This window comes from Podarcis vaucheri, assembly GCF_965113315.1.
Source record: "Podarcis vaucheri genome assembly, chromosome: 11".
Classification (NCBI taxonomy): domain Eukaryota; kingdom Metazoa; phylum Chordata; class Lepidosauria; order Squamata; family Lacertidae; genus Podarcis; species Podarcis vaucheri.
In genome coordinates, this window is record NC_138749.1 from 30,345,145 (window position 1) to 30,356,487 (window position 11,343).

Sequence of the window (11,343 nt, forward strand, 5' to 3'; positions counted from 1 at the left end):
GTTGAGCCTCTGGTAGATGTGAAGGGCTGGGAGCTTGATAACAGATGAGACAAACAAGAACCAAGGACCAGAGGCAGGAAGATGTGATTGTGGACAGGAAAGGTCACATCCTGCCCAGAGGATATGATTAAATGGTTAATGAATGTCAAAGATAACCAAAATAGAGGATCAGTCAGGGAACAGAAGTATATCCATAATAAAGCAACAAGTTGCTCAGACTGAGGAGTTGGCTTGGCTTGGCTTGGAAGAAAAGGTTTATAGGGTCTGGTATGTTTCCATTAGCTTTTGAGGTCAGCTGACCAGGCTGTACTATCAGCTGATAGCATCCAGACTAGCACTGTCACCTAAAGGACACCCTTGACTCACAGAACCTGGCCCTTCCCTGAGGAACTAGAACGCTGGTGGCATAGGAACGATTGAATGTATTGGAGGCTCTGGTTCAAGACTTCCCTTGACTGGCATGTAACACAGATAATTTTGATCTTTTTCAACCAGGGAGAAACTCTACAAGATGCAAACACAGCCGAGGTGCTGAGTACTGCTGTTTTAGTCATAAGGCTGCTTCCTCTCAGAATGCAGATAATATAAGGCAGGAAACTGCACCCTTTCCTCAGGAAGAAATGGAAATCTCTCTGTCCCCTGAAACAGAAGCTGAGGAAATAATGACAGCAGTCAGTGAAACAAGTAAGTGAAATAAGACCACATGCAATCCTGTTTTGTCACAAGTTTGTCACAAGTAGAATTTTGGTGGTAGGACTATTGCAAACTCTTGGTCTTGGCACAAAAAATAAGATTAGTTTGCTGTTGAATTGTACCCTTTTTCTTTCTGCAAAGCGTGCATTTTCTGTTTACTACTTCAGAGCCTGTGCTATTAGACAATGGTTGTCTTTAAATATTCTATGGTTTTTCCTAATTCAGTGTAGTCTAACTGTGAAAGACACTTTACAAAACCCTGCCTTCTTCATTTATCTGATTTGCTGTATAATATAAATTATAATATATAATTATTAAATATATGTAGGATGTTGTATATCTTATGAATCCACACATATTGGATTGGGAATGAACAGCAAAGCCAAAATAGAACATTTAATTATCTAAACATATGGTTGCAACCTGCATCCTCTTAGAGATACTGAACATATACTGCACATCTGCAGTGAATCTTCCAAAATAAAGCTTATTGCTCTTTAAATAACCCATACTAAGGATATGCATTTATTGATGGAGTGTTAAATGCTTTTGATACTGAAAGACTTAATCAGGATTTAGTTCTTAAAATGGGGAGAGCATCTGGATAGTGACATACAATATCTGTTTTAACTGAGAATCTTCTTCAGGGCATTATTGTATTTTAAAACATCTGTCTGAGCAGAGTTTTAGGCCTCCTCATGAGCAGCTTCCCTAAGGGTAACCTACCACGTTGCTTTTTGTAGCTAGAGGTGCTCACACACATGTAAACTGAAGTGTGCAAACATAATATGAGAAGGGCAACTGTATGTTTCAGTTTTCCCAGAGAAGATGCTGTTTTGTAAGAAGTGTGGAAACAGATCCAGACAATCCTATTTCTTTACTTAGAAGAGAGAGGTCTTAGAAAACTTGTAACCATTGTGGTGGATGAATGTGTGTTTATTGTTTTTTTTTTTAAGTGTTGCATGCCACCCAAATCCCTGAGTGGTGGGAGATTCCAGGGGTTTCAGGCACTTATCCGGGGTTTGTATTTCTGTTTGGAAATGAGGCACAATGGAGACAGCAGAGTCTTCATGATATATGGATTATTTACCGTATTTTGTGCCCCATAAGACGCTCCGGCCCATAAGACGCACCTAGTTTTTTTGGGGGGAAATAAAGAAAAAAATTTTTATTTCCCCCCCCCCCCAGGTGCGGGGCTGGAAGAACCAGGTCGGGGAACAGTGGGAAGGCACGCTCTGCCTCCCCGCTGTCCCCCGAGCTTGTGGGGCTGGCGATGGGCAGAGCTGTGCTGATCCCAGGATGGCAGGCAGCTCTGCGCTGCCATCCGGAGCGGGGCGGGACTTAGCGCCCCGCTCCGGATGGCGGCACAGAGCTGCGCTGGTCCCAGGACTGCAGGCAGCTCTGCGTGGCCACCGGGAGCGGGGCGGAGCTTCTCCCCCGCTCCGGATGGCGGCACAGAGCTGCGCTGGTCCCAGGATCGCAGGCAGCTCTGCTTGGCCACCGGGAGCGGGGCGGAGCTTCGCCCCTGGCTCCCGGTGGCCGGGCAGAGCTGCGCTGGTCCCAGGACCGCAGGCAGCTCTGCTTGGCCACCGGGAGCGGGGCGGAGCTTAGCGCCCCGCTCCGGATGGCGGCACAGAGCTGCGCTGGTCCTAGGATCGCAGGCAGCTCTGCTTGGCCACCGGGAGCGGGGCGGAGCTTAGCGCCCTGCTCCAGATGGCGGCGCAGAGCTGCGCTGGTCCCAGGACCGCAGGCAGCTCTGCTTGGCCACCGGGAGTGGGGCGGAGCTTAGCGCCCCGCTCCGGATGGCGGCACAGAGCTGCGCTGGTCCCAGGATCGCAGGCAGCTCTGCACGGCCACCGGGAGTGGGGCGGAGCTTCTCCCCCGGCTCCCGGGCAGAGCTGCGCTGATCCCGGGACTGCAGGCAGCTCTGCGCAAGCCTCGGAGCCGGTCTCCCGAGGGTTGCGCAGAGCTTCCTGAAGCCTGGAGAGCGAGAGGGGTCGGTGCGCACCGACCCCCCTCGCTCTCCAGGCTTCAGCGAAAGCCTGCATTCGCCCCATAAGACGCACCCACGTTTCCCCTTCATTTTTGGAGGGGAAAAAGTGCGTCTTATGGGGCGAAAAATACGGTACACATACTGTATATACAACCTGAGCATGCAATGGAGGGATTCACAGCATCAACACCCCAAAAGAGTCTAATTTCTCTCATAGCTGCAGCCTTGGATTCAAACATAACTCAAACATTGCTCTCAAGCGTTGCCCTGATTTTCTCTCCAGCTTGCTGCTTTACTTCTAAATTACATCACTGCAAACTCTCAGCTCTCACCTTTGTCTTTTTCTAACTACTAGGCAATCACCTCAACAGGAAACTAAACTGACTTATATTTTAACATTTGCTGGATCCAGGGATTAGAAGGGTCTCTACACAGTGCACACAGCCTACTTCCCCCCACCCTAAACTCATAAGAAAAACCTCTTTAAAATTTGCTATATGACTCGACTTCAGTTGTGTTGGTACTTCAGTGTAGATTTGTATTCCTGTTCACTAGGTGACTGCTTATATTATTTGTTATTTATTTATTTGTTTTTTAAAATGTATATACCACCGTTCATCAAAAGACCACAGGGAGCTTCCCAACACAGAACTATACAATAATAAATTATACATATGAAAACATAACATAATATCCATACAAGAATAATAGTTGCTGCTTTTTTCTGGGGGTACTCAAGGGTACACAGTACTTCCCCCCCCCCAGAAGAAAGGCAGTGGTTAAAAGTGCAGCACTCACTGTAACAACTTCATGGTGAGTACCAGCACCCTTTTTTCTAGAGGAAAAGCACTGATAACAATATAGAGTAATAAGTAATACATAATAGTACGCAGTGCTTTTTGGGTTAAAATAATGAGGTGCCAGTACTTAAATTGATAAAAGTGTCATGGGTGCCCACACAAAATGGCTGCCATGGGCAGCAAAAAAAGAGGTGCCAGAATTCCATGCCACTGAGTACTGCCACAGAAAGCAGAGGTGAAACTAGGTTTTGTTTCACCTGGATCAAAGACCCAGTTTGGCACACCCACCCACCCACGCACATGTGCGCACATGCAGGCTGGGAGCCTCCAATTACTTCACATTTTCAGGACTGAATCCTGGATTGCAGATATGTTCTGCTATGTTCTGATGTGCCACGACTCAAATGAAACAAATCGTTTTTTCGGTATCTTGGTTTGAATACTTTGTCCTTTTAATTTAGAGTGGGATCAATTCCAATCTGTTACCTCCAAGGATGTGGACAGGCTGCTTGGACGAGTGAAACCAACCACTTGTCTCCTTGATCCTTGCCCATCCTGGCTTATAAAAGCTAGCCGGAAGGACTGGGCGATGGGCTTCGTGGGGTGGTGAATGCTTCCCTCCGTGAGGGAGCCTTCCCAGACCCGCTGAAAGAGGCGGTTATTAAACCGCTTCTTAAAAAACCATCTTTAGATGCGGCCACGATGGCCAACTATCGCCCAGTCTCAAATCTTCCATTCCTGGGCAAGGTGATTGAGCGAGCGGTTGCCGAACAACTCCAGGCACGCCTGGAAGAAGCGGACCATTTGGATCCCTTTCAGTCGGGATTCAGGCCTCATCATGGGACTGAAACTGCCTTGGTCGCACTGGTTGATGATCTCCGGCGGGCTAGGGACAAAGGTGAGAGCTGTTTCCTAGTTCTGCTGGATCTCTCAGCGGCGTTCGATACCATCGACCATAGCATCCTTCTGGACCGTCTTGAGGGGCTGGGAGCTGGGGGCACTGTTATACAGTGGTTCCGCTCCTTCCTCCTGGGCCGTGTTCAGAAAGTGGTGGTGGGGGATGTGTGTTCAGACCCCTGGGCTCTCACTTGTGGGGTGCCTCAGGGTTCTGTCCTCTCCCCCATGCTTTTCAACATCTACATGCGGCCGCTGGGAGAGATCATCAGGAGGTCTGGGCTGGGTGTTCATCAGTATGCGGATGATACCCAGCTCTACCTCTCTTTTAAATCAGAACCAGTGAAGGCGGTGAAGGTCCTGTGTGAGTGTCTGGAGGCGGTTGGAGGATGGATGGCGGCTAACAGATTGAGGTTGAATCCTGACAAGACAGAAAGTACTGTTTTTGGGGGACAGGAGGCGGGCAGGTGTGGAGGATTCCCTGGTCCTGAATGGGGTAACTGTGCCCCTGAAGGACCAGGTGCGCAGCCTGGGAGTCATTTTGGACTCACAGCTGTCCATGGAGGCACAGGTCAAATCTGTGTCCAGGGCAGCTGTTTACCAGCTCCATCTGGTACGTAGGCTGAGACCCTATCTGCCTGCGGACTGTCTCGCCAGAGTGGTGCATGCTCTGGTTATCTCCCGCTTGGACTACTGCAATGCACTCTACGTGGGGCTACCTTTGAAGGTGACTCGGAAACTACAACTAATCCAGAATGCGGCAGCTAGACTGGTGACTGGGAGCGGCCGCCGAGACCATATAACACCGGTCTTGAAAGACCTGCATTGGCTCCCAGTACGTTTCCGAGCACAATTCAAAGTGTTGGTGCTGACCTTTAAAGCCCTAAACGGCCTCGGTCCAGTATACCTGAAGGAGCGTCTCCACCCCCATCATTCTGCCCGGACGCAGAGGTCCAGCGCCGAGGGCCTTCTGGCGGTTCCCTCATTGCGAGAAGCAAAGCTACAGGGAACCAGGCAGAGGGCCTTCTCGGTAGTGGCGCCCGCCCTGTGGAACACCCTTCCAGCAGATGTCAAGGCGATAAACAACTACCTGACATTCAGGAGACATCTTAAGGCAGCCCTGTTCAGGGAAGTTTTTAACGTGTGATATTTTATTGTATTTTTGGTTTTTATGGAAGCCGCCCAGAGTGGCTGGGGAGGCCCAGCCAGATGGGCGGGGTATAAATAATAAATTATTATTATTATTATTATTAGAGAAAAAGGTGTTTTGGAGAATGAATAGTTAAATTAATTTGGGGGGGGGGAGGAAAACAAAATGCAAATGTAAAAAAAAGTTTTCCTTACAGTTTAAAATATTTTGTGCATTTGGTTTTTTGTCGATGGATGTGCAGGTGTAAACAATACATGAATTCAATGATTATGTCATGGTATGGCTTTATTGTTAAATAAAGAGGTATGGAGTCAATCTGATCTGTAAATCATACATGGATTCTCTTACGTGGAAGCTCTTTCACTGTCCTTAAATGTGCAGAAAATAATTGATTTTTTAAAGAGAGGAGGAGGAAAATATCACTCTGCACATGTGCCATGACACACTTTCCTAAATAAGTGCTGTACAAGTCCTATTGTCATGAAAACGGCAAAGTAAAAAATTGCAGTCTCCCCCCCCCATCAAAATGTTGCGAGCTAGCACTGGTTGTCTTAAATATCTCACCACTTAAGAAATTGGGGGTTTAAAGCATTCCTTATACTTCATGCCAGATATTTTAATTTAGTGCATTTCATCTTTCTAACAGAGGTTCCCTACCACCTTGATTCCTCAACACCATCCAGGAGATTTCTACAGTTCAACAGCAGAGTTCTAATAAAGGATGAAGAATTTATGCCAGGCCATATAATGGATCAGTACTGGAACTTCTATGTCCATTGTGAGGGTTTTGGATTTTAAACGAAAAAATAGATAAACGTTTTCCTTCTCTATCTAGTAAAATTTAATGAGCTTGGGGAAGAGGATTGCATTGTGTTTTTTGAATTTTATTATTGCACCAAATCTTTGTTAGCATCACTTTTAAAATACAAAGGGAACCTTGTGTGTCCCAACAGATGTAAACTGTTTGAGAGCTTTTAGTAGGAGACCAGGTGGGAGGGAAAGATTATGGGTATAGATAAGGTTGCGAACGGCTGTGTGGTTACAGTTGCTATGCACTTTGACCTTGATATGCCTCATTATGGAAAGGAAAAGTCTGATGTGGATGAGATGGCTGAAATAAAAAAAATGGTCAGGATGGCACCTGTTGTTATTACTGAAGCACAGACTGACAGAAAATTAAAAGCATTTCAGGTGAAACAGGTGTTGAGTTGTGGCCTGAGCTCCAGCCTCTGGGTCACCAATGAAAGTTTAGTCTGGTTATCTTTAGACAAGGTTGAATCAAATTGTCAGCGTCTGCCAATTTTGATATGTCAGCCCTAATTAAAGAACAGGGAACAAATGATTATCTCTAAAAAGTCTTGCACTGTTGTTTTTTTCAATGGAAGACTCTTTCAGACTCAGAATCTAATTCTAAGAAAGGAAACCTTACAATACTGAACTGAAAATTGTGCTCATCTCTGTTTATACACACCCACACAGCCAATAAAGGATAATTGGTTTCAATTACTTTTGTGGCTAATGTTTATTGTTAGTGAAAGTTTTTGTAATGCAACCTGAAATCTCATTTTACCTCAAGCTTCCATTTGTAGCAGGATGAAGCTGTCTTATTTACATTTCCTATCATGGGGCCATATTTAGCTCTTTTATAAGGGGACAAATCTTAAACAGCTTTCAATGGAGCTCCATAAGTAAGTTACAACATTTTGAACCTCCATTTGAATCCCATCTGTGTGAACACACCATACAGTGAAGATTTATAGAGCTTTCTTTTTCTTTTTCTTTTAATTTAAAGGAAGTAATTCCTTTGGGGATTTTTCACATTGAGCTGGTCCCAGTGTAAAGCTATTCATGGTATTGTGCGGTCTCTCTCCTCTCCCATCTCTTACAGAAAGTTGCTAGGATTAGCTGTGATTAGTGTTGGTGACACGTAACATAGCCATGGTTAAGGCCTGTTGGAGAATTAGGATGAGAGCAGGGAAGGCTTTAGAGAAGAAAGTGTTTCACAACCTCCTCCCAATATCCTAGTCACCCTAAAGTGATTGCAGTCTTTGCACTGGCCCAGTGAGATATAAAAAAACCCACACTTATTGGATTACATAAAATATCAGTATTTTATGAAATGCAGTATTTTGAAATACACAGAGGTGAAGGCTTAATTATCAGTGTCATTCAGAAATATCCACGGGCATTCAAATACAAGGCGAAAATACTTTTTAATCATTTTGATTATAATCTCTTTGAGCTTTTAAACCCGGGAGCTACTTTATACTGTGCAGTATCTTCTGGGGGAGGGATGGTGTTTGTCTTACATGTGAATTATTTCCTACTTCTTTGCTAGGGTATCTGTAGCAGATACAGCTGCCATCGCCAGAGTTGAAAATGTTTTGGGGCTCTTTCATGTCAGATTAAACAACATTTTAAAGATGCAAGATGAGATTCCTTGTTAACTCATTTTGCTGAATTGCTATCAGCCACATATGGAAGAGTTTCTCTACTGATTATCTGATTGGCATATAAGCTGGTGTACGGAAGTGACTGTTGACTGGCTTAGGCAAAAAAGATATGGGAGATAATAGAGAACAAAGTCTGTGGTAAGGAAAGTTAACAAAGTCAACCCTTTGTTAGAAAGAGCGTCTAAGGTTTCAGATGTCCAAAACTGTCATGTAACAAAAAAGTAAACTAGTTTGATGAGTAAGGTACTTAAAACAATGCTATTTTAGTTGAATCTTATTTTTTTGGCCATTCAGCTCCTGTTGCACTTTAATTACACTGTACTCTTTTGTTATAACGAACATATTGCATTACCGGTTGAAAGAGAGCAGTGATTCATATTTATCTTTTGTTGCAGGAGAATATTGTACTGCCTATGAAATGTACAAAAGATTTATCTGAATATTAGATTTACTTCACTGTTCACTCAATTTGTTGTTTATGTTGTTTTCTTTGATGTAAGGCACCTAATAAATTAGGAACATGCCAACTGCAAGGCCTTGTTGCTGCATTTTTGGATTAGCTTTGTTCCTACAGGAGAACATAAAATCAAAATTTGACATGATGAGTATGAAGTAAAAGCTTTGGCTCTAAGCTGGCTTTTCGGTACTAAAAAAGACAGACACCATTTGTTAAATATTGTTTCTTCTGTATTTGATTTACTAAAGTTTAAAATGTAATTACATTACCTTCTCTTTTCTTTTTGAAAGGAAAAGGGGAAACTTTATTGTATAAATTTAGTAGATCGGTACAAGATTTTATGGTATGAGTGGCTGCTGTTCTGGTGGGGGATAAAATTCAGATTCAGAATATAGGAGACATGTGACTGTGTTTTAGTATGTAGAGTAGCAGTCTCTTAGCACCATGGTCCAGGATTTGTTGTTACAACTCTGACAGTGTTGATTAGTGAGACTGCTTTTCAACAGTGTCACTGTAACCACAAAATCCACTAAGTTCTAGATTTCCTTTATTGGGGGGAAAATCTAATTGACTTAATGTCTTTGTGATTTCTATTTTTATTGTGTAAGCTGCTTTGAGACACCCTAGTGCAAAAATGCAATAAATAATAAATACTGAAAAAGCATTTTTGTAATCAGTTTATTATCGCTGGTCATTCAGAACACATTGTTCTCTCTTTCTTGATCACCTAGTACTCTGTTACCTGTAACCGATACACTGGAAACAAATAAAACTAGGCCAGTATCTAATACTTCCTTAAAACCAAAGTGCCTGTTTGGGCATACTATTCTACTGTACTACATTGACTATTAAAAATTATTCATGAAATATCTGAACGTATAAAGTGCCCATTGGGTGGGCAAGCTTTTTCTGTGAAGGGCCACATTTTTCAGGAGAAATCTGTTGGGGGCCACAGCCAGTGGTAGGAAGGGCCAAAACCAAAAGTGAACAGGGCCACCTCTTCTCTCTTTTTCTGCCACCTACTTTTTCTCTCTGACATTCCCCTTTCTCCATGTCCAGTCAGGCTCTCCAGGCCAGGGACAGATCACCTTTGCAAGAGATTTGAACTGATTGCTTACAGATGATTTTTTAAATTATGCCAAGATCTAAATAATGCTTGTCGCTAATCTATCCAGTCCTGTACTTGTCTATCCTTTAACTAGCTTTCTAAGGGTGGTGCTCACATTACTGTCTTGGAGCACAGTGAGATTGTTTTTTCTTTCTTTTCTGGTGCATTTCACATCTCTCTGCCTCCAGCTGTTCATACCAGCATGACTTCATTGGTGATAATTTCATTTCTGTTGGTGTATACACCAGGGAGTGTTTATGGGCAGGGATGTCTTTACCTCATGCAAAGGTGTTCATTCACACCTTGGCTAGAGGCAAATTACAAGCTGCTTAAGAACTGCAGTCATGGTGAAGCTAGTTTGAGAAACAACTCATCAAACAGTATTATTTTATTGAAAAGTACAGGATACATAAGCATCTTTTACAATGTCATGTGAACACATTCAAAACCCAGCACTGGAAATTCAAAAGTGCACAGTGTAAACACAGCTTAGATCTCAGAGAAGAGATGAAGACAAGAGATGAGCCAGCGTCTTCACCCCCATCGTTCAGCCCGGACACTGAAATCCAGCGCCGAGGGCCTTCTGGCGGTTCCCTCATTGCGAGAAGTAAGGTTACAGGGAACCAGGCAGAGGGCCTTCTCGGTAGTGGCGCCTGCCCTGTGGAACGCCCTCCCAGCAGATGTCAAAGCAATAAACAACTATTTTACTTTTAAAAGACAACTGAAGGCAGACCTCTTTAGGGAAGTTTTTAATCTCTGATGCTGTACTGTTTTTAATATTCAGTTGGAAGCCGCCCAGAGTGGCTGGGGAAACCCAGCCAGATGGGCGGGGTATAAATAATAAATTATTATTATTATTATTATTATTATTATTATTATTATTAACTACTTAAATCCCTTGTTTGCTAGAGACACCAGGGCCTGATTTTCTCCTGGACATGATATTGGTGGAAGTGGGGAGTCTGACTTCAGTTATACAAATGCAGCCTGAATTTAAGACCTGATCTTACATACCAGTATTTCTGCATCAAAAAAATCTCATGTTGAACCCTGTGAGAAGCTCTCTTTTATGAGCTTCAGTGTGCTGATGCTCAGTCTCTGTGCATGCAATGCACCCTCAAGCTTCTACCCATTTACTGAAGGGGGGGGGGAAATACAGAAAGGGCGAGATTCAATGACATTACACTGCATGTGCATCCTGCCTCCTAGCAAAGTGGCATTTATAGGATTATCTAATTTTAGCCTCACAGCAACCGTGAAGACATATACACATTTAACTGTGGGAGTAAGCACCATTGAGTGCAGTGGAAACCGGAAGTGCCTTATACTGAGTCAGACTTATAAAACTAACTCAATATTGCCCACACTGACTGGCGGCAGCTCACCCCAGCCAGATGGGCGGGGTATAAATAATAAATTATTATTATTATTATTATTATTATTATTATTCTCCCAGTCTTACCTGGAGATGCCAGGGATTGGACCTGGGGCCTTTGGCATGCAAAGCAGATGCTTTACCACTGAGCTATGGAGATTCAAAGTGATGCTGATGCTGCCAACTTCTGAGTTGACAGACAACATATGGCCCAGGGGTCAGCAAACTTTCAGCAGGGGGCTGGTCCACTGTCCCTCAGACCTTGTGGAGGGGGGGTCGAACTATATTTTGGAGGGGAAAAATGAATTAATTCCTATGCCCCACAAACAACCCAGAGATGCATTTTAAATAAAAGCACACATTCTACTCATGTAAAAACACCAGGCAGGCCCCACAAATAACCCAGAGATGCATTTAAAA

At 43.8% G+C, this 11,343-nt stretch overlaps 1 protein-coding gene across 10 annotated transcripts in view; it reads left to right on the forward strand.

Moving 5' to 3' along the window:
• The window catches only part of ANKRD31 (ankyrin repeat domain 31), a 53,967-nt gene extending 44,863 nt beyond the window's left edge, over positions 1-9,104 (forward strand). For 9 of the 10 annotated variants that reach the window (XM_082191850.1, XM_082191853.1, XM_082191857.1 and 6 more), the window contains 2 exons: positions 496-684; positions 6,177-9,104. In XM_082191850.1, coding sequence (XP_082047976.1) covers positions 496-684; positions 6,177-6,328 — 341 coding nt within the window. In that variant the 3' untranslated portion in view covers positions 6,329-9,104. The remainder of the gene's footprint in view (positions 1-495; positions 685-6,176) is intronic. The other variant, XR_014212103.1, reaches the window with a different exon arrangement.
• Positions 9,105-11,343: the final 2,239 nt, after the last annotated feature.